This window comes from Schistocerca nitens, chromosome 3, assembly GCF_023898315.1.
Source record: "Schistocerca nitens isolate TAMUIC-IGC-003100 chromosome 3, iqSchNite1.1, whole genome shotgun sequence".
Lineage (NCBI taxonomy): Eukaryota > Metazoa > Arthropoda > Insecta > Orthoptera > Acrididae > Schistocerca > Schistocerca nitens.
Genome location: NC_064616.1, coordinates 653,040,160 through 653,064,276, shown reverse-complemented (window position 1 = coordinate 653,064,276; position 24,117 = coordinate 653,040,160). Strand labels below are relative to the sequence as shown.

The 24,117-nt window shown below is 41.2% G+C and overlaps 1 protein-coding gene across 1 annotated transcript in view; it reads right to left on the bottom strand.

The window, feature by feature from the left end:
- Positions 1-24,117, bottom strand: part of LOC126248619 (intermembrane lipid transfer protein VPS13A-like) — a 764,418-nt gene that overhangs the window by 276,982 nt on the left and 463,319 nt on the right. The window contains exons 34-37 of the mRNA XM_049949782.1: positions 21,594-21,709; positions 540-771; positions 360-459; positions 132-280 (exon numbers count right to left, since the gene is read on the bottom strand). Coding sequence (XP_049805739.1) covers positions 132-280; positions 360-459; positions 540-771; positions 21,594-21,709 — 597 coding nt within the window. The remainder of the gene's footprint in view (positions 1-131; positions 281-359; positions 460-539; positions 772-21,593; positions 21,710-24,117) is intronic.

Genomic DNA, 24,117 nt, shown 5'->3' with positions numbered 1-24,117 from the left:
TCTTGTTAGGTCACTGCATCTATTCAGTCACAGAATTATAGACCATGTGGAGTACAGCAAACTTGAAGCAACAACGTGCAAAACTGCTACTGCTCCTAATGGATTATCATAGCAACAAAAAAATTGAGTACCTTGTTTTTTGAGAAAGACTGCCCTTTCATCTCTTCCAATCACTGTCTCATTACAGCTGACTGTCATTTCAGAGGCCTCCTCTGTCTCAACGGAAGGCTCAGCTCCACTTGAATCTTCTGATTCACTTATCTCACCATCACTGCTGTCACTAAAGGGATATCTATATTAGTATTTCCTTTCAAGCATTACAGGTAACTACACATTACTTCTGAACAAAAATATATTACCCTGTGAACAAATGGCCAATAGCACTGGCTAACTTTTCTAAAACACCATCCTCATTGTCAGAATCTGAATCCTCTGTATACCCCGTCAAGCCTCTGTGCTCTAAAATAATAATAAGATGCTCCAGTAAATTAAGAGAAAGTAGATATCATATATGAGGTATTAACACAAGATTCATTTACCATTTACATTGTGTTGCATTATGTGTGAAGATTCCATGTGGGATGATTCAACATTACGTCTTCGAATGAAAGTCATTCCACATTCTGGTTCTCCCTCATCTGCTGAAGCTTCAGAGTCATTTTTCTTCTTCTCTGGTGCCTGCTGTTGTATTCTCTGTTTCACATCATTGACATCCATTCTGCTGCTGTGATCAAACTTACTAGATAATGGAAATGACTTTGCCTGAAACACCTAGAAACAAGAAATATTCCTGTAATTAAAATATACAGAAATTATTTCCTATATGCAATCCAAAATTACACTTGTCTTGTGAAAACTGCTTAAGATGGAATGAGTAGAACTATGAGTGCCTGAAATTGATTGCATGTAACATGGCATGGATTATCACGTCTATCACTGTCAGAGTATTTTATCCATATGTTTGCTGAGTTATGTAAATCGAGGGGAACTATTGAAGCTGAATGCATGGAACTACACCTCTACATTTAAAATTCTGGTATGTTCCACAGCAAAGGTAATCATCTGAATCATGATGAAATGTTGGTTGTGAATACATAAAACTAAATTTGTACATAATAAACCTCTGTATTTTTCATCTGAGAATGTAGGACTTGTATAGTCCATGGCCATAATATTAGACACACTGAATTTTTTGACAATTCATTTATTTTTGAGATTTGGTTTCATAAACTGGCTCAGCTAATCATGGTTTAATAGGTTGAATATTGTTAAAAAGCTATTGTCACATCAAAGGAGGTGTAATTAGATGAATGACAAACACTAACTTCACTTAACAAAGGTTTATTCAGTGCTTGCACATAGAAGAGTGCAGAGCAAACTGCCTCTGGCCAGAATACATACAGTATATATACAGCTACAGAACATTACAGTACATTGATTCTTGACATTTGTGGATACTTCTAGAATGTACTTGAACCAAATATAGAAATTAAAATTGTACAGTCTAAGTGAGTTTTGAACTCACAATCCTCCATGCAACAGTTTAGTATCATAACCACTACACCACAATGCTACTCAGCTTCTTCTGTGACACTATTATTGAATGAACTTAGCTCATTTGTTGTGCTACATAATTCTTGAGAGAGCTGAGGTTATTGATAAATGATTGGCAAATACAGTCTTGAGAACAGCAGCAGCAGATGTCTTTGAAGTGTGAGTGCATTATTAACGTCTAGTATTATCAGTTTCCACATGTACTTACCTCTATAGCCTCTAATGATAAAGATTCTGACAAGTGAGTGGTTTTAGATAGAATAAGACATGAAAACAATGGGTAAAGTAAATGATTTGATACCTTAAAGACTGCAGAGTTAAAAGAATTCATTGACATCACCTTGTATTCAAATTAGAAGATTGCTTGAAGACTGGGCATATTAAAATCATCTGTAAGGTATGTAACGAAGGCAGCTGATTTTGTTAGGAATTAGTCCCTCAAAGGAAGAACAGATACGCCATAAGGCCAATATTTTCACCAAGGCTCCTTGATAGAGATATGCCATGAGAATTGGTTTGCGTCGACAAAACAAATTAAAATGGAACCAGAACACAGTGGCATTACTGAATCTGAAAGAACTGTGCAATTCAAACTTTCCCATATGGCTTTCAAGGCTTGTAGGCCTGTCTTCAAGCCCAAATTAACTGCTGCTATGATGCCAGAACATCTTGCTTGGGCAAAAGAGCACAAGCATTGAAATCTAGACATTTGAAAACAAACAAGTATCATTAAATTTGGCAGTATTTGCTTTCATAGTGATAAATCAATATTCTGAGCTCAACCAGTTGTAAAGCAAATTTTATTGGCTTTTTCATTTTGTTTCAGGTTTGCTTTACTGATGAGTTCACATCTGAAATTTTGGTAAATAAATATCACATCTGAGATTTTGGTAAATAAATATCAGTTTGAACACTAGTGAAAAGTACAATCCCAACTGTATTGTGCAGACTGTGAAACATCCCACCCAAGTCATGATATGGTCTGTCATCAGTGGCAAAGGCCCTGGATGTGTGTACATGATTGAGGGAACAACACAGCAAGACCAGTATGAGGAGGTGTTAAGGAGGAGGCTACTACCTAAAATAAAAGAATGGTTTCCTAAAGGAGAACAATATATGTTTATGCAGGACAGAGCTCCATGCTACACAACATGATCAGTAAAAACCTTTTTGCAGTGAGAAAAGTTTCATTTGTTACCCAGGCCAGGAAATTTGCCTCACATGGACCCAACTGCAAATATTTGGGAGCTGGTAAAAGGTTCTGTGGCAAAGGAAACAATCACCACAAACATTTGTCGCATTGAAAAGATTATTCTAGTCTAGTGTCATCACCTATGGACGCATGATACTGTACAGGCCTGTATTCACAGTATGCCGGGGCAAACTGAAGCATTAATAGCTGCTAAATGTTGCATGACAAAATATGAAGAAGTTAGGCCTAGTTCCACTTACTTGGCACTTAAAAAACACTGATTAGTGTGGTTTGTCAGTTATTAATAACTAGTAGTGTTTAAAGAAATTAAATCAATCCATTTAGATTGATCATAATAATCTTTTCAGTATTTTGAACCCCTTAACCTTTTATTACGTTATAAATTCAAGGCAAGTGTAATAATGTGGCAAGTGACTGTGTATTACACAGCTATAATTTATCTTCCTAACTATCACAGTCACATTTCAAATAGATGAAGATGTAGAGCATTGTTGATTCCTGATATTTTCCTCTCATGTTTGATAATAGGTATACTGTTGGATGTGCACACAAGCTGATAATTCCATTTCATGCATAATACTTCTAATACTCTGGCTGGAGTCCATGCAGCAAGTAGAGGTTAAATGACAGCTAGCCATGTCTAGTATCAATGACAAGATCATTAGCTGAAATTGTGTGGCTACAATGGAATTGTCCCATTGAGTGGTCACTAAAAAACACACTCTTTATTGACTGTTTGCTGCTGTAATTATCACAATTAGTCCAGTTTTCTCATTATGGACCTTACATGACATGTCCTTTCCAAAGATGGATCCAAAGAATGGAAATGCCGTGTGGCTAGGGCCTCCTGTCGGATAGACAGATCGCCTGGTGCAAGTCTTTCGAGTTGATGCCACTTCGGCAACTTGTGTGTTGATGGGGATGAAATGATGATGATAACGACAACACAACATCCAGCCCCTGAATGGAGAAAATATCTGATCCAACCGGAAATCAAACCCAGGCCCTTAGGTGTGACATTCCATCACGCTGACCATTCAGCTACCAGGGGTGGACATCCAAGATATTAAATAATCTTTTAATGGATGATACCTTTCCTGTGATACTGCACAGTGAGTATTTCTGTGGTATCCTCATGCTGATAAAAGAAACATTTGATTTTTGTAGCCTTTCCTATCCAATGAGATACAATAAATGGTCAATGAGACAATATAGGATGGTAAAGATAGAAGAAAAATGAACAATAATCAGTTGTGTTGTCAGTACACAACATTTTTTACATTTCTAAAATCACACTGTGCTGTATGGGGGCACAAAATTTCTTGTTATCAAGGGATGGAACTTCCAAGCAGTTGAGTTATTTGCAAGTAAGTAACTGTATAATACTGCCCCTTCCCATGTAGTTGGCAAGTATAGATAATTGCAACTCTGCCACTGTATTGTTCTTATGGATGTGCAAATATAATAGTAACTTTCTTATCATGAGCTGTGTGTCCATCTTCTGTATGTGACACAATGGATTGCTCAAGAACAACTTTATTAATCATGGAAAATACTGTTGGGCACAATTTAATCAGTTGTCTTTTTGCTACACAAAACTAGTCTTGTCTATTTTGTGCTGTTGCAACTTTATGCACAGACAAAATGTACCACAATTGTTCTGGCATAGCCTCAAGCACTGGAAGAAGATGAAGAATGGAAGATCAGAGAAGGCTGTGAGGAAACGTTAGCCAATAGCCCACTGATAAGGATCGCGCAGCACCAGGAGTGACATCTGCAAGAAGTGAATATAAACGCTGCTCCTGCCAGTCTCAGCCACTCAGATCGGCTCCGTATACAGACACTATTGGGCAGAACTCGCAGATCAGTTATCTACAACTGTGTATCCACCTTACATGGACTTTGTCTATAGCGAAGATCATTTACTGTTTGCAAGTCGCCTCTCGCTAGCAACATTTGCTGTAATTACAGTTAAGTATTGTCAATCTGTTTTATAGAAATAAGACAACTAATGTTATTTGTTTGAACTAGTGTATAGCATTCCAAGAATGCAGCATCCTTTAGGCACCCTATAAGCGATGAGTGGGTAAGAGCCAACAACAGTAGCACAAAGGAAACTTCTGGATATAGTCAAGGAAGAATACTTTCCTTTTCCTACAACAATCCTTAGCAAAATCACAGGCAATGTGAGCATAAAAGCTTGAATTCAGGATCAGCAATGTGTTTTTCTTAAACCAAACTCTTAAATATGAGCTGTAAAGGGAATGTAACAACAAATTTCTCTCACTTGAATCATTTGCATCCCTGACAGTTCCAAATTAGGTAACCTTTGAAACCATTTTCAATAGAATAAATACATATATTTCTTTCCATTCTGAATTATACACACAGTCATCACCATTTCTTAATGAACATCTAGTACAACAAAATATTTTTCCAGCATTCATTCACAGAGAACAACAACAACAACAACAACAACACACACACACACACACACACATGCTTTATGCAATTACCACTGACAGGGCTATAAGAAGAATTGGTGTGGAAAGTAATTCAGTTTATACTGTCCTGCATGTTACTGAATAATCAACATGGAATTCCTTTTTAGTTGATCAGATGATGTTCAAGGACTGTTTCTTGCATGTGGGGTTAAGGAATGTGAACTCTGTTTCTGGACAATGTTTGAAGAGACAGTTTGGTCTACTCTAGAATCACCTTCTGTCTAACCTGCAGTCTCACTGTAAAGGTAGACACACTGTTTGTTAATGCAGTCATAGTGATCACAATTGGCAAGACAGACAATGGATGACAGATGACAAAGTGGAGCTATTATTGGTGATTGAAAGGTACGATGCCAACAGAGGTTCTTATGGAGATATCAGTGAGCTGGAGATTTCCATTTAGGCAGATGGCTTACTAAGCTGGGGAAGACCAAATGAAACATTAGATAAAAGTATTGGTATTCCCTATGAATAAGGATAGAACTGTAACATTATGCAAGCATCATTCAGCAAGTAATACAACTCATTTTTTTCTGAAAGAAGGTTGGTTTTATTCAAGAATCCTAGACACCACATTATTTCCCTCTCTTTTGGATACAAAATCTTATTTTTCAACATAATTTCCATTCAATGTGATAGCTTTACATCATCTTACTGTGAGAGCCTTTATTCCTGCCTGGCTCCGCTCTACCACTCAGTGTCAGAACCAACATCTTAGTGAATCAATAACCTCTCCATCATCCTTGTACTACTTCCCGTGGTATGCATCCATCATTGGGGCAAACATATGGAAGTCAGAATCTGCAAGATCCTCACTGTAGGGTGGATGAGGAAGTATAGTCCAATGAAGCTTTGTGAACTCTTCTTGGGTGTGCACACTTGTGTTAAGCCTTGCATTGTCATGGTGAAGGAAAAGTTTGTTTGCAATTTTGTGACAATGAACACACTGAAGGTTTTTCTTCAATTTCCTGAGGGAAGGCCAATACACTTAAGTGTTGACTATAAAACCATGAGAAAGGTCAATAATTCCCAGAAGACTGTTGCTATGACATTACCAGCTGAGCATGCAGCTTTGAACTTTTTCTTCGGAGGAGAGGTTGTTTAGCACCACTCCCTTGACTGCTATTTTGTTCCAGGTTCAAAGAGACGAAGAATGTTCAACAAAAAATTGTCACAATCAGCCTTGTATCATGGAAGAAGTCTTGCACAGATGGCCCTTTGTTGCTCTTCTCTAAGGGGGTAAGGAATCCTGCAGACACACAACTTTGAGTATCTCAACTGGTGGATTAATATGTCAGCACCACCAACAGAGACGTCCAGTTGTGCAGGAAGGTGTTTGATTTTGATCCGTTGATTCATTGAACATGTTGAATGAGACTGTCTGTATGATCCAATGCTGCATGAGTCACAGCTGTTTCAGAACACAGCAGATCGGACAGGTTTGCATAACCTTGATGTGATGATGACATATGCCTCACCCAATGACTCACCATGCTTTTTTTCACTGCAAAGTCTCTGTAGACATTCTGCAACTGCCTATTACTATCTGTGATACTCTGGCTTTCCGCCAGAAGAAACTCAGTGACAGCACTCTGCTTGGAATGCATCTCCATTACAGAGGCCATTTTGAAGGTTATGTATAGTTCTGCCACCTATCAGAACACCATGAAACTACAATTGCAAAAACAGAAATATTTTTCATCCAAAATTGGCTGAGAAAAAAAAATGGGTTGCATTACTCATTGAATCCCCCTAGCACATTCAGATTATAAACATGTCTTCAGTTAATTCAAAATAAAGGAGGGGTTTAGGATTGTAGGTAGCCAGAGACGATTCTTATAGATGGCCCATGAAGAGATTGACATAAGCCAATGGAAAATAAATACCTGTAGCAGTGGTGATGGAGAATTAGTTAAAGCTTAAGATCCATTTTATTATGGGCACACTGTAATGACACCATTAAGTAAAGATGGGAAAATACATTTAAATACACTCATTTTTAGAACATGAGGAGACAGCATAAATTTTATTTGTACATTCGTAAGTTTTATTTCATAGCTGAGTATGAGTTATTTAAAAGCAGACAATGAAAGTACTGAATATAACAAGTAACACCACCTGTTAGAGGTGTTAAGAACTATTTGGAAACATGTTGTCATTTTCCTGTATGAAAAAACTTGTAAATGCTGATGTTATTGCTTTCATGATTAATTCTTTCAAAAGATTAATGATGTAGAAATCATTAAGTATGCAGTGAAGGCAAACACAGGATGCATAACAAATTAAAATAGCTCTATGGGAACTGCACTCACTAGACTGTGACACTTACTTTTGTAATAGCTTTGCAAACAGTTATAGTTTTGTCCTCTCCAACCCCCGCCCTCTGCTGTGCCTTCACCGTTGTGTCCCCGCTACCATCCACCTCTACACCCTTCATCTCCTTTCCCAAGGTGGCTTCCGTCCACTCCCCCTCCCGGATGATGCCCTCTCTCCCTCGATTTATTCCTCCTATCAACTCTGATTCTCACCTCCCCCTCCCTTACTCTGTCCTTTTCCCAGGCTCCCTTCCCCCCCTCTCCCCTTCTGCTTTTTCCCCACCTACCCTCTCTTTGTCTCCTTTCTCTCCCCTGAGTCCTTTTTCTTTCCTCTCCACCGCCTTCCCCACTCCTTCTGCCCCACTTCCCTTTTCTGTGTCCTTTCCTTCCATCAGCTCCTTCACTTTTTTTGCTTTTCCTCTCCACCCCCTCTTCTTCCACCTCCTGTCCGGGTCCTCCCCCACCTCCCCCCCCCCCCCCCCCGCCTCCCCAATATGCCTTCATACTCTATAGTGCAGTGTTTCTGTAAGTGTTCAGTGTTGTGCATCCCCCTTTTTAAGTGTAGCGAACAGAAACCAGACTGTCGCCGTGTTTTTTAATTGTGCCTGTCTGATTACTATGTGTTTTAATTAGCATCACCAACCCTTTGTTTTTGTATTTTCTTCACAACTTTTCACCATGTTCGTTTTAAGCAGTCCCTGTTTTATCACCTGTTTTAATTTCTATATCTCCTAATTATGTTTTTTAACTTTTCTATCAGCTGCAGAGCGGTGTATTATGCTGCTGCCAGCAAGGAGGGGAATCAAAATCCAATAAAGAAAAAAAAATTACAGCCTATGGCAGTTGGTTGTTGTATGGTGTGTTCATACTACAATAGCAGCACATGTTTGTGATGATAAAGGAATGGACAAGGGAAATTTACCTGGAACATGGCTATATACGGGACTATTAGAAAAACAGGAAGGCCACTATGGAATCATTGATGTGACATTGCCATAAAATGAATTATGAAGGACATGAAGGCTATCTGCCACTAAAGCACAAACACAATGACAACAATCCAGTGAAGTGGCCCTTTTCTTTATACATTCCCTTTCCCAAGAAATAAGAATCTTTTCATTATCAATGTAGGCACTAAGGTTCATTAAAGTCAGTAAAATGTATCCATGTGTTACTTGGCCATTTTCTAACCTTCTTTCATAAAACATCTGGCATTGAATCAAATAGAACATACTGCTTTGGCATGTGGCAGCTGTTACCACAGCAATTGCAGATGACACAGCCAACAGGCTGACATTCGCCCATGCATTCCCCCATGCACAGGTACTGATAGGATAAAGCCCGGCAAAAATATACCACCCACAGACACACAGGACACAAACAGGGACAGCAGTGCATATGGTGACAGACTTTATCAGTGTGAGTGACCAGCAATTGCAAGTGAACTCACTTTTGAACGTTTCTGTGCTGGCCCACAGTCTCATGCAGACAACATTTGGGCCTTGAACATTTATTCCTTTTGTTTGTATTTTTAGTGTGTACCCTTATGCGTAAGAACTAGAATAGGACAATGGAAACTATTGAGGATATCCAAAGGCAAGCTGTTCGTACATAATCAGTTCCTGGAATGCACAGCCCACACACATAGACTCTGTCAACCTGGAGCCAGCCCATGATAATTTGCACATGTAAAACAGCACCACACTGCTTCCATATGCTGCTGCTGGATCGGCAACAAGCATTGGATGTGTGTTGGTTAGGCTGCCCCCTTATGACTCCCATCACCCATTCATGTCGTTTAGCCAAGTGGAGGCATTTTTCCTAAGCAATATTATCACATGTGACCTCAGAAAATTCAGACATGTCAGGAACCAGCTGGACCAGAATTATGTGGCCAAAGTATGGGACATAATAACTGCCCTGCAGATGCAGCAGCAGCTTAAGGAAGAGTTGATGAGCCGAATTTCATCATTCGAGGAGCAGCAAGTACAGTAACTGCTGTGCCAACAAGAAAGCAGTGATCGGAGGCCATTGCAGCTCCTGTGCCACCTGTGAGGCATCGTGGCCAGACATGGTTTCTTATTTGCTGTAGCACACTACCTGGGTGTGCATAGATGTGCAAAGTGACATGCAACTGCTATTCATAGTGGACCTGTCAGACTGGTAATGGCACCAAGCATGGCATCTGCAGCGGCCTATGACTCTTACCCCCACCAGCCACCTTCATTCCATGTCAACACATAAGCCTCCCACAGCCCTGACAACAGAGATCAATCTGGAGTGCTACATGCAGATTTTGCCCACTCAGGCAGCAGCACTAGGCTCACAAACTGATTGGTTGGTGCACTCACAGCAAGAGAGTAGCAGGTGCAGTGGCAGCAGACCAGGCGATGGGCAGCATGGCTCGAGCACCCAGAAACAAAGCAGTAGCTGATCTCATGCCCTTGTTCGCACCTGAATGCCAGCTGTGACCAGGCCTAGATGCAACCTGTTGTACTGTACTGAAGCATTGGTCTGTGGCAGAATGGGGGGGTGGGGACATGAGGTACCTTGTTGACACTGGGTCAGATTTATCAATTTTTCCTAGAAGCATGCTAAGAGATCGGAGGAAGGCTGAAACACTGGTGGCAAACAATTCTACCATAAAAACATACAGCACTCAACATTGGAATGTGGATCTTCGACTGAGCCACAAATTCACATGCTGGTTTACGATGGCCAATGTCAACAAGTCGACGCTGGGTGCAGATTTTCTCAGTCACTGCACTTGCTTGTGGACATTGCAAAATGCCCAGCTGATTGACTCTACAATGAATCTTAAGATAGTGGGACAGCCTTCTTCAGTATTAAACCAATGAAATGCTCCAGACCATCCACAGACGTTCTAAACTAATTTCTGGAGCTAACTTGTCTGACATGGGCACTGCGGGACCCCAAGCATTCAACGTTCCACCTTATTATTACCACCCTCAGTCCTCCCATCTCATGCCACCCACATTGCCTTGCATCTGACAGGCTCACAGTAGTCTAGGCCGAACTAGAGGAAATGTTGTGGCAATGGGTTGTCTGACCATTGAGCAGCCTGTGGTCTTCCATCTTACATTTGGTGCCTAAGAAGGACAATTTGTGGTGCCCATGTTGGGACTACCTTGTACTAAATTCAAGGACAATGTCAAACAGATATACAGTGCTGCATCTGCTGGACTTTAGCCATGCCTTGGCAGGTGTGACTAGATTTGGCAAAACTGACAGCATGAAGGTGTACATGCAAATCCCAGTGGCACCTGAAGACATAGAAAAAACTGTGATTACCACCCCTTTCAAGCTCTCTGAGATAATGTTTATGATGTTCAGCCTTAGTTAGGAATGCTTCGCAGACTTGGCAGTGTTTCCTGGATGGTGTCTTGGGAAGTTTTACTATGCTCTTCAGATACCCTGATATTATCCTCATGTTCTTGAAGATGCCCCAGCTCTATGCACCCACCTAACAACTGTTTTCCTGCACCTCAGTGAGGCCGGCATTGTGATCAACCCATTTAAATGTGTATTTGGGATCAGTGAGACTGAATTTCTCAGATACCTTATCAACCCTACTGGATCGACACCTCTGCTGGACAAAGTACAGGTGACCATGAAGATGCCATGCCCACAAACTCAAAATGGCGTGCGCTATTATCTTGGAATAGTAAACTTCTACCAGTGCCATCTGCATAATGTTGCCACAGTGCTTGAACCCCTGACTGCAGCAAAACATGACCCCACTGCAAAAGAAAGGGCTCCCATTCTCCCGACTGAAAAATGGAGTACAGTTTACTGAGTCTAAAGAATGTCTCGCTGAAGCAGCGCTACTCGCCAATCTAATACATGGTGTGGAGTTGACCTCTATTGGCACTGTGCTTCAACAACATATTGACAGCAGTGGCAGCCACTTGGCTTCTTCTTGTGGAAGTTATCAGCATTGCAATGCCCCTCGAGCTCATATGACCATGACCTGCTGGCTATGTATCAGACAGACACACTTCCGTTTGCTGGTAGAAGCCCACCATTACATTATCTTCATCAACCATAAACCATAACACACACTTTCCGGATCAACAAAACAAACTAATCACCATGCCAACTTCACCAGTTGGGGTATGTGTCCCAGTTCACAGACAGACATCTGACATCTCCAGGATGGACAATGTCATTGCCAACTGCTTGTACCATGACTGTGCAGTCATCTCCACCCTGGTGAACCTTGAAGATGCCACACAAGAACAGGAGGGCGACAGAGAATTGGACAGCTTGTGACACGGTATCTCCTGGAACCTACATCTACAACTGGTGCCCATCTATGGCTCCTCCTGGAAGTTTTAGTGTTATGTTATGACAGGCATACATCGCCCATCCCTCCTGGAGATATTCCAGTGCAAAGCTTCCAAATATGTTCACGGGTAATCACATCCTAGCCCAAACACCACAGCATACTCATGGTCACATGTTTCATTCGGTCCGGACTCCAAAAAGACTACCATCAGTGCACACATGCCTGAACAGCATGTCAGCATGCTGAAGTCAGGAGATATTCCCATGCACTCACTGGCTCCTTCCCCAACATGACACACCACATTATACATGTCCACAGGTACAGTGCAGGCCTGTTTTCTCCATCCCAATGTAAGCGGTACCTCCTTACAATGGTGTACCACCTCACGCTCTGGCCAAAAGTGATGTCCATAGTGGACATCACCACTGAGACAGTTGCTACTGCCTTTGTTGGCACCTGTGTGGCATGCCACATAGCTACAAACAGCAGCCACCACTTCGACTGTGCACTGTTAAAACATGTCACCCAAATGTGTGGCATGTGGCTACACCACATGACAAGCCACCACCCGGCATCTAATAGCATGGTCGAGTGGCTCCGGCTCTATCAGTCACTGAAAGGGTTCCTGACCCGTCACAACATGACCTGCATGTAGCAACTCTGCTCATATTCCACTGCCTGCAAGTGACCCTGGAGGAAGAGATCAGTGTCTCACCTGCACATACCTTGTCTACGGAGAGTCGCTCTCCATCCCCCGAGAATTCATGGAGGAAGTACCACCGAAACATGGAGGAAGTACCACCGAAACATGACATCTTGGCCCCACCAATAGCAGAATGCCTGTGCAGTCACATGGCCAGCTTCCAACCATACACATCAATGCTGCAAGGTGCCAGTAAAGCCTTCATCCACACAAACCTATGGTGCTGTACACATGCCACACTGTGCATCGACGTGGTACAGGCACCATTTTCGCCACCCTACTTGGGACTGCACCACACGATAACCCACGGTGGAAAAATGTTGTAGATCAAGTATAACAGCAGGCCAATTTAAGTCTCAATTGACAGAGTCAGACAGGCGTATGTCTTAATAGAGCCAGTTTCCATGCATTTATTCAGCCCATGGAGGACTTGGCAACAGACGATGCTCTGCAGGATACCAGCTGGGCACAGCATATCCCCACAGCTGCTGGTGACTCACTCACACTGCCAGTGGTCACCAAGCAGCCACTTGTGCCCCAACCTACACCCACCCCACCCAGGTAGCAGCCCAGACTGCACCCCACACAGGCGCACTGGGCAGCCGCACCACAGAGGCAAGTAGACTACATCACATGTGCCTGCCATCATGTCTGCTTCAAACACACCTGCCACATCATAATGATGTAATGCTGCACTCTACAACCTTCATACACTCCCCTGCATGCCGCACTAGCCATACGTGACGTCACACAATTCCGCCATCGTGCTAGCACTTATGTCACCACAAGCATGCGAGGCACGAACATATGTTAGTTGTAGCTGGAACATTCTTGCTTCTCGCACCTACCAAGCTTTGCTCCCCAAGGATTGTGCACCCCCACACAGAAGTATCATTAGGCCAAAGCTTGGCAACAATGCAGCACCCACGGGTGGGCAGGACGCAAGGACAGACAGCAGTGGGAGCTAGCAGCCAATTTCTCATGGATGTCTATGCCATTCTTCGATCTTGTGAGCTGTGGTCCACAACATGTGCGCCCCACTGTCAAATATGTAAACTGAACAGCTGCCACTCATTCACTATGTTTATCGTGCCTGCAGATTAAACAATATCCGCAAGAGGGGAAACTATTTGCATGCTCAGCTGGTCATGCATACATTGTCTCTCCACTGCCACAAGACTGCACTGTGTGCTCGATCATTGAGTAGTGTGTACCCTCCTGGATCAGTCGTTGAGACATTCACAATGGTCGTGCAATCACCCTTGCAGACATTTTGACTGAGATTATTACAAGTTTTTCAGTGTCTCTCTCTCTCTCTGTCTCTCTCTCTCTCTCTCTCTCTCTCTCTCTCTCTCTCTCTCTCTCTCTCTCTAACACTCCAATGCTGTCAAAGTTTATTGTTTTATTTATTATTGATTTCAAAATTATTAGTATGTGCACAGGAAACAGTACTTTTATATGTGTCTGAAATTTTTTTCTAGCACGGTATTGGGTTGTCTCATGCCCATCATCACATTTTTGCATAGATCCGCACTACTAAATTATAAAATCCTGACAACTGCATTATAAACCATCAAGAGATTTTTGTATGGAGTCAGCCTGCCACCAAGAGAGATATTGATCAATAGTGAAAAGTTCATGTGATGCTGGTATAAAGGGAGGTGACATCATAAAATAACAGGAAGTGAGAAGAGTCAGTGGAGGAAATGCTTCATGTCTTGCTTGTGAGAGTGTAGACTGCAGCCAATAGTCTTAAAATATTGGTCCATGAGGACAGAAATCTTCCCAGTGTATTCATGGTAATCATAAAAATTAATATTCCATGTATCTGTGCTTATAGCACATGGTAAATATTTTGGAAGTGTGAATCCAGAAGAATTAGGTTTGAGGAATCGGACAGACAGAGGAGAAATATTTTGGGAACAGTTTAAAGATCTGATAAAAGAAGCAGGTAGTTCTATTGACCCTGTGTCACAGGCAAAGTGCAGCAGGCTCACAGGTGGCGTACTCTGGCAGTTGGCGGAGACCTTCCACCAGGTAATCATTGCAGTTTGTAAAACACACATCAAAAAAAGTTTTGCATCACCCCGGTTCCCAGAAGTCCTGAAGGTAGACTTTGACTGTGGATATTGTATCACAGACACAGTCCCTTTGACTGTTTAGAGATGTCACTAAACCCACTCAAAAATGTAAACAACCGTGCATCATCAGCGCCTCTTCAACAGAGGGGGTCTGACAGCGATCAGTTCCAGTCATTCCACCAGGATGGAGGTTTTTATTTATTTATTTATTGTTCCGTGGGACCAAATTAAGGAGAAGTCTCCATGGTCATGGAACGAGTCAATACATGAAATTATAACACGATATTAGAAACAGATAAAATGAAATATATAAAAAAAACATATTCAGGTGACAAGTCGTAAGTTTAAATAAAGAAACTCAACAATGTAACACTAGAATTTGCTTAATTTTTTAGCTCTTCCAGGAGCTCCTCGACAGAATAGGAGTGAGCCATGAGGAAACTCTTCAGTTTAGACTTAAAAGAGTTTGGGCTACTGCTAAGATTTTTGAGTTCTTGTGGTAGCTTATTGAAAATGGATGCTGCAGAATACTGCACTCCTTTCTGCACAAGAGTCAAGGAAGTGCATTCCACATGCAGATTTGATTTCTGCCTAGTATTAACTGAGTGAAAGCTGCTAACTTTCGGGAATAGGCTAATGTTGCTAACAATAAACGACATTAAAGAAAATATATACTGTGAGGGCAATGTCAGAATTCCCAGACTATTGAATAGGGGTCGACAAGAGGTTTCGAACTTACACCACATATAGCTCGAACAGCCCATTTTTGAGCCAAGAATACCCTTTTTGAATCAGAAGAATTACCCCAAAAAATAATACCATATGACATAAGCGTATGAAAATATGCGAAGTAGACTACTTTTTGAGTTGAAGTGTCACTTATTTCAGATACTGTTCTTATGGTAAATAAAGCAGCATTTAGTTTCTGAACAAGATCCTGTACATGGGCTTTCCACAACAGCTTACTATCTATCCGAACGCCTAGGAACTTGAACTGTTCCGTCTTGCTTATAATATGCCCATTCTGTCTGACCAAAATATCGGTTCTTGTTGAATTGTGAGTTAGAAACTGTAAAAACTGAGTCTTACTGTGATTTAGCATCAAATTATTTTCCACAAGCCACAAACTTATTTCATGAACTACATTGTTTGTTACTGTTTCAATATTACACACAAGATCCTTCACTATCGAGCTGGTGTCATCAGCAAACAGAAATATTTTTGAATCACCTGTAATACTACAAGGCATATCATTTATATAAATAAGAAACAGCAGTGGCCCCAGCACCGACCCTTGGGGAACGCCCCACTTAACAGTGCCCCATTGGGACTGAACATCACTACCACTCTCAATATTGCGGAGAATTACCTTCTGCTTTCTGTTCTTAAAGTAAGAGGCGAACCAATTGTAAGCTACTCCCCTTACTCCATAATGGTCCAACTTCTGCAGTAATATTTTGTGGTCCACACAGTCAAAAGCCTTCGTTAAATCAAAGAAAACACCTAGTGTTCGCAACCTTTTATTTAATCCATCCAAAACCTCACAGAGAAAAGAGAATATAGCATTTTCAGTAGTTAAACCATTTCTAAAACCAAACTGAACATTTGACAGCAAATTATGTGAATTTAAATGCTCCAATAACCTTGTATATACAACCTTCTCGATAACTTTAGCAAACACCGATGGCATAGAAATAGGTCTAAAATTGTCAACATTATCAATGTCTCCCTTTTTATAAAGTGGCTTCACTACCGAGTACTTTAATTGGTCAGGAAACCGACCACTCCTAAAGGAAAAGTTACAGATATGGCTAAGTACTGGGCTAACATACATAGAACAATACTTCAGTATTCTGCTAGATACCCCGTCGTATCCATGAGAGTTCTTGGTCTTTAGTGATTTAATTATTACCTCAGTCTCCCTCTTGTCAGTATCATGGAGGATCATTCCAGGTAACAGTCTCGGAACACTTTTTTCTAAGAGCGCTATATGATTCCCTGTTGGGACTAGGTTTCTATTTAGTTCACCTGCTATATTCAGAAAATGATTATTAAATACTGTACATATATGTGACTTATCAATAACACGGACATTCCCACTACGCACTGATTCTATATCCTCGACCTGGATCTGCAGACTAGCCATTTCCTTTACGACTGACCATATGGTTTTAATTTTATCCTGAGACTTAGCTATTCTATCTGCATACCACATACTTTTTACCTTCCTAATAACATTTTTAAGCACCTAACAATACTGTTTGTAATGAGTTGCTGCATTTAGATTTTGACTGTTTCTAACGTTTTGATATAATTGCCACTTTGTTCTACAAGATGCCTGTTTGTGCTAGTGCCCTGTTTTGAATGTTCTAATGGAAAGCAGCTTTCAAAGAGCATGAGAAAAGTCTTGAGAAAAGCATTATATTTATCATCTACTGTATCATCGCTATAAACATCTTGCCACTCTTGTTCCTTGATAAGGTTTACAGAGGTCTCTACAGCAACTGGATCAGCTTTCCTAAACAGCTGATGACTATATTTAACACCTGTTGCAGCACAAAAATCTTTTAGAGTTAAAATTTGTGTATCATGATCTGAAAGGCCATTCACCTTTTTGCTAACAGAATGCCCTTCTAGTAATGAGGAATGAACAAAAATGTTGTCTATGGTTGTTCTACTGTTCCCTTGCACTCTCGTTGGAAAGAATACGGTTTGCATAAGATTATATGAATTAAAGAGGTCTACCAGCATCCTGTTCCTTGCACAATCACTTATACAATTAATATTGAAGTCACCACATATAACTAACTTTTTGTATTTCCTATAAAGTGAACCAAGAACCTCCTCTAGCTTTAGCGAAAATGTTGTGAAATCGGAGTCTGGGGATCTATAAATAACAACAGTTAGAAGTTTAGCTCCGTTAAATTTAACCACACCGGCACAACATTCAAACACCTTTTCAGTGCAATACTTTGAAACATCAGTTGACTCAAATGGGATACCATTTTTCACATACATGGCTACTCCCCCACACCGCAAAGAGCTCCTCGAAAAGCTGCCAGCCAACCTGTATCCTGGTAAAGGAAGCCTCTGAATTATCTCCTTATTTAGGAAGTGTTCAGATATACCAATAATTTCAGAGTCAACATCTATAAGCAGTTCACTAACTTTATCTCTAATACCTTGTATATTTTGATGAAATATACTAATTCCCTCATTACTCGGATACCTAAGCTTTGTCAAAAGTGGTTCCTTTGTTAGAGAGACTTCCCTTAAGCAGGAATACCTATCAGCTGATTTCAATCTAAAAAAGGTGCAGCTCTAACACCCACTACTGCAGGAATTTTCCCATGAGTGATCCCACCAACCCCACCTATGCTGCCACCTATAAGCTTTGCCAACCTCCCCTTTTCATACCTGTTGAGGTGCATGCCATGTCTAGTGAAACCCATCCTGCTGATAGACTCCACCGACACCACTGAAATGTGACCCATGCTTTCTGTCATCAGCGCACCCGCAAGTCTCATGTTATTACACCTGACGGCTGTATTAAGATGAGGCCAATCGTGATGCTGAAACAGTTCCACGAAATGCACATTCGTGTTGCCAGTCTGAGTGACTATCTTTTCCAGGTCACCATCTATGTTATACTCCCCATCCCTATCAATACTATTACCAGCCCCACCCACAATCACTACCTGATCCTCTTTAGTAAAATCCCCACATAACCCCCCTATGTTAACAGTCACCTGAGCCATTCCTGCATTAGGCTTCACAATGGTGGTGACCTGGTACTCACTCCCCAGCACTTCCTGCAACTGCTGGCCTACACCTCTGCCATGAGAACTACCTAACAGCAGAACCTTCTTCTTCCTCTTCGACTTTGCAACTGTTGTAGCCACCATAACTACTGAGGTATGCTGCATACTTCCTACATCTACAGCTACTAAAGATTCCTCTCCACTAGACTCTGACAGTTGGTCATATCTATTGTAAACACCAATAGTAAAACTATCTGAAAATCTTCTTCTCTTAGCAGATCTCTTGCCAACAGCCAGCTCCCATTCCCCAAGCCCCTTCTCCCTCTTCATCCTATCTACCTCCTCCTGTGCGTTTTTCAACTGCATCTGAAGGGCACAGATCTTACTCTCCTTCTCCTCTATCAACTTACTCTTGCTACATAACCTGCAGTTCCAGGAGAGGATCTCACCAGAATGCCCACTGGCTTCCCCACTGCATTCCCCCCCAGTGAAAATACTTCGAACAAGTCTCACACTGCAATCCACTACTCACGAACCTACGGCAAAGCCCATACTTCTCACTCATGGTAAAATTTTACTTTTTCTAAGGTCCGCTACTACAGTAAGAAGATGTTAAAAACCTGACTACAATAATCACGAACTTACTCTACAAGGGAAATAACTACTATTATTAACAGTATTAATAAACAACAAATGTGAATATAACAAAAGACTAATACAGAAAGAGAATCAAACATCTAATGACACAGTAACGAAGCTGAAAACAGTTCCCAAAAGGTTCTTCTGAAATTATTTCATCAGAAAACACAAAAAACTCTGGTTGAAGACTACTAAAGTTCCTAAATAAACCACTATACATGAACAATTAATTAGTACTTAGCTTTCGATGTGCCGCTACAGCTGCAACTGGTCAGCGCAGAATGTAAACACAGGTAAGAGGTTACGTTGCTCGATACGAAACACTCACAAATATCAGGTCACAACACAAGAAAGGCTGAGGTGAATAAAGAAACCACTGATATGTCACTTATATAAAAAATATTATCACAAAAACCGTTAAAATATGTATCTGAAACCTAAAAATATATAAAAACTTGGAGAGCGATCTCACACGCAGTCACTCGCTTATGACGTCACACCAAAGATGTGGTACACGGCTCATGTTGTCTGTAGTTCAACCATGCCTAGATGGTCAATACCGCGGTTTGATTGTGTCCGCTTTGCTACTTTGTGCCAGGAAGGGCTCTCACCAACAGAAGTGTCCAGGCATCTTGAAGTGAACCAAAGCAATGTTGTTTGGACATGGATGAGATACAGAGAGACAGGAACTGTCAATGACATACCTCGCTCAGGCTGCCCAAGGGCTACTACTGCAGTGGATGACCGCTACCTACAGATTATGGCTCGGGTGTACCTCGACAGCAACACCACCATTTTGAATAACACTTTTCATGCAGCCAAAGGACGTCATGTTATGACTCAAACTGTGTGCAATAGGCTGCATGATGCACAACTTCACTCCAAACATCCATGGCGAGTTCCATCTTTGCGACCGTGACACCATGCAGCACGGTACAGATGGGACCAACAACCTGCCAAATGGATCACTCAGGATTGCGATCATGTTCTCTTCACTGATGAGGGTTGCATATGCCTTCAACCAGACAATCATCGGAGACATGTTTGGAGGCAACCCGGTCAGGCTGAATGCCTTAGACACACTGTCCAATGAGCATAGCAAGGTGGAGGTTCCCTGACGTTCTGGAATGGCATTATGTGGGGCTGAAATATGCTGCTGGTGGTCATGGAAGGCGCCATAATGGCTATACAATACATGAATGCCATCCTTCAACTGATAGTGCACCATATCAGCAGCATACTGGTGAGGCATTCGTCTTCACGCACGACAATTCGCACCCCCATCATGCACATCTTGTGAATGGCTTCCTTCAGGATAATGACGTCACTTTACTAGAGTGGCCAGCATGTTCTCCAGACATGAACCCTATCAAACATGCCTGGGATAGATTGAAAAGGGCCGTCTATGGGTGACGTGACTCACCAACCGCTCTGAGAGATCTATGATGAATCACCATTGAGGAGTGGGACAATCTGGAGCAACTGTGCCTTGATGAACTTGTGGATAGTATGCCACAATGAATACAGGCGTGCATCAATGCAAGAGGACTTTCTACTGGGTATCAGAGGTACCGGTGTGTACAGCAATCTGGAATACCACCTCTGAATGTCTCGCTGTATGGTGGTACAACATACAATGTGTGGTTTTCATGAGCAGTAAAAAGGTCAGAAATGATGTTTATGTTGATCTCTTATTCCAATTTTCTGTACAGGTTAAGGAACTCTTGGAACTGAGGTCATGCAAAAATTTTTTCGATGTGTGTAGTAGTGGCAGAGCGTTTGCCTGGAGGGATGTTTAATAGAGGTTCTTTCTGTTCCCACCTAACTCCAACCTTCAGCACCCACATGAACCTTCCACTCCATCTATTAATTTTTTAGAATAGTTTCCTCTGAATATCTTTTTCTCATACTGTGGATTTTCCCCTTTTTCCTAGCACTATTTTCCCCAGGTCCCACCTAGTGATCCTCTATTCTGTCTGTTGCAACCCTAAGTAGATGCCCATCACTTCTCCAGCATCAATATACATATTACGAATCTTCTTACTTTCTGTTACTCCCTCTCACCATCCCATGTCCCCACTTCAGACAGGATCACTACTAATCCCCCCCGCTTTGGCCATACCACCAGGAGACAACAGTCTCTCTTTCTCTTTCTCTTTCTCTTTCTCTCTCTCTCTCTCTCTCTCTCTCTCTCTCTCTCTCTCTCTCTCTCTCTGTGTGTATGTGTTTGTGTGCGTGCGTGTGTGTGTGTTTGAGTAGTCTGCACAACAGCTTAGACTGGAAGCTTAGAACATATTCTTTTTTTTAAATGTGTGTCTGCTTGAGAGTGATTTTTTCTGCTTCATGAGTAGTTATCTACATTCATACATATAATTATATTCCAACCTGGATTTCTCCCCTATTATATTTTTATATGCTCTCTATGTTTCTGTGAAAGAATTCATTTACACTTCTATGGAAACAGAATTAAATGTATATATTTTTATTCAAACAGATAATAAATGGTGGACTAACTTTTATCAGAATCTCCCATGGTGCATACACATTTTCTTCAACAACTGCAGGCTCAATTAGGGGCTCCCAGGAACCAGTCTTCTCATCATAATAACTTGCTTGGAGACGTATCTCTGCTGCAATTTTGAAGAACAAATGAGAATGAGAACAATTTTCAAAACTATTTCCTACTAGCAAATTGAACTGCAATATATTCACAGTTTAAGTTGCGTTTTAAACACCACAAATATTGTTTAATGACACTAAAATAAGTCTTTTTATCATTAAATTAGTATTATAATTCAATTACACTCAAACAGAGCCAGTGCTCATGAGGAAATAATAATACAAGTATGAATTACACACATTTCATATGTATTTCTTTTTCCATCAGTTGTGTCATTTTGCTGATTAGACTAATCAGATTACAGAAATATTGTTGTTATTGTGGTCTTCAGTACAAAGGTGGTTCAATGCAGCACTAATCCCTGTTACTCTATCCTGTGCCACCCTCTCCATCTTTATACAGGGTGTTTCAAAATAACACCACAAAACTATGAGGGGATGCAGAATGTGTCCTGAGGAACAAGATGAGGATAGACACGCATGTCTAGAAACACATTATAATGATGTTACAGAGCCTCAAAGTCATAGGCACCAGTGCCTGTATATGTATGTATGTACAGGGTGAGTCCATGACGTTGTTACAAACTTTCAGGGATGATTGAGAGGGAAAAATGTATCAATTTGAGTTAAGGGGACCCTGCTCCAGAAATGAACAATCAAAAGTTCTAAGTGAAAATCGTTGTGATACCTCTGACAGTGGAATATATGTACCGGTACTGTTGTTGCTAACATTGCAGGGTAGACAATTGTCAGAGGTGGTTGTATAGACCAAAACAAGAAACAGGGGCTCTAAAATACAGGGTGTCCCAAAATGACATATACGCTCTTTGAAACAGAATATCTCTTTAATTAAAGGAGACAGAAATACAATTCTTATGACTAATAATTTAGAAGGTGGTGAAAAACATAACAATGATTTCTTTTATTTCAGGATTGTCAGCAAACATGGTGTTATCGTTTGAACAATGGTAATTCGTGCTAAAGTGTTACTGGAAAACAGAGATTGTGAATGCAGTACGCCGACATTGGAGAGTTGAATTTGGAACACCACCACCACTGACAAGAGTAACAATTACAAGAATCAGAGATAAGTTGAAGTTGAAGAAATGGTGCATGATATGAAGAAGGGACACAGTGGACGAAAAAGAAGTTCAACACACAATGAGAGTGTTGATACTGTAATCCAGGCATATGCACTATCCCCGAAGAACTCTGTGATGCAATGCTCTCGTGAGACTGGGATCTGCAGAAGCAGTGTTCATAGAATTTTGTGGTCTCAGAGCTTTAAGCCTTATATCCCAAGACTTCTCCGTGCTCTTTACAAGGATGATCATGATAGGTGAAGTGAATTTTGTGAGTAGTTCATTAACAGCTGTGAGGAAGAGCAACGTTTCTTAGATTGAATACTTTGGTCAGATGAAGCGATGTTTAAAGTTGATCGAACAATTACCACCAAAACTGTGTGCACTGGGCCAGGGAGAATCCATATGTAACCGAGCAAAGGCATGTTAATCTAACAGGAGTAACAGTCTGGTGCGGACTGTCTTCTAGAGGGTTAATCAGGCCGTACTTCTTTGACAACACTGTCACAGGTGATTCATACCTGGAAATGCTGGAAATGATAACTTCTAGTCTTAGCGTTGTGTTTGGAAATGAAGATTATCACTTTCAACAGGATGGGGTGCCACCTCACTTTCACCTGGATGTGAGGGCATTTCTCAATTGTATATTCCCTGCCAGATAGATAGGATGAAGAGGGAGTGTGGAGTATCCCACTTGATCTCCAGATTTAACTCCTCTAGACTTCTTTCTGTGGAGTACTCTCAAGAACACAAGTTTACGCTACAGGACCACACATACTGGATGATCTTAGAGGGCAAATTGAGCATGCATGTGATGCTATTCCATTGGAAACTATAAAGTTGGCATGTCACTCAGTCATCAGTCATTGTCGATGGTGTATTGTGATGGACGGGCATCAGTTTGAACATTTACCATCTTAAGTAGGACCATGAGGCACCTAATACCGCTAAACACCACTAAAATTTCTAACCCCTTTCATTACAGAGATGTTCAGTTTCAGAGAGTGTATACATTATTTTAGGACACTCTGTACATACCTGTGGAGCTGCGGACACTTGTTCTTCTTTGCTACTGTGAAACGCATCTCTTCTATTGAACAAGTGCCCATAGCTCTTATGGTATGCATTTTAGAGCCCACATTTACTAGACATTTTTATCTTGTTTTGGTCCATACTACCACCTCTGAAAGTTGACTATCCTACAATCTCAGCAACAATGATACTGGCAAATATATTCCACTGTCGGAAGTATCAGAATGATTTTTGCATATAACTTTCAACTCAGTCATTTCTGCACCAACTTACCTTACATGAAATTGATACACTTCTCCTTCTCC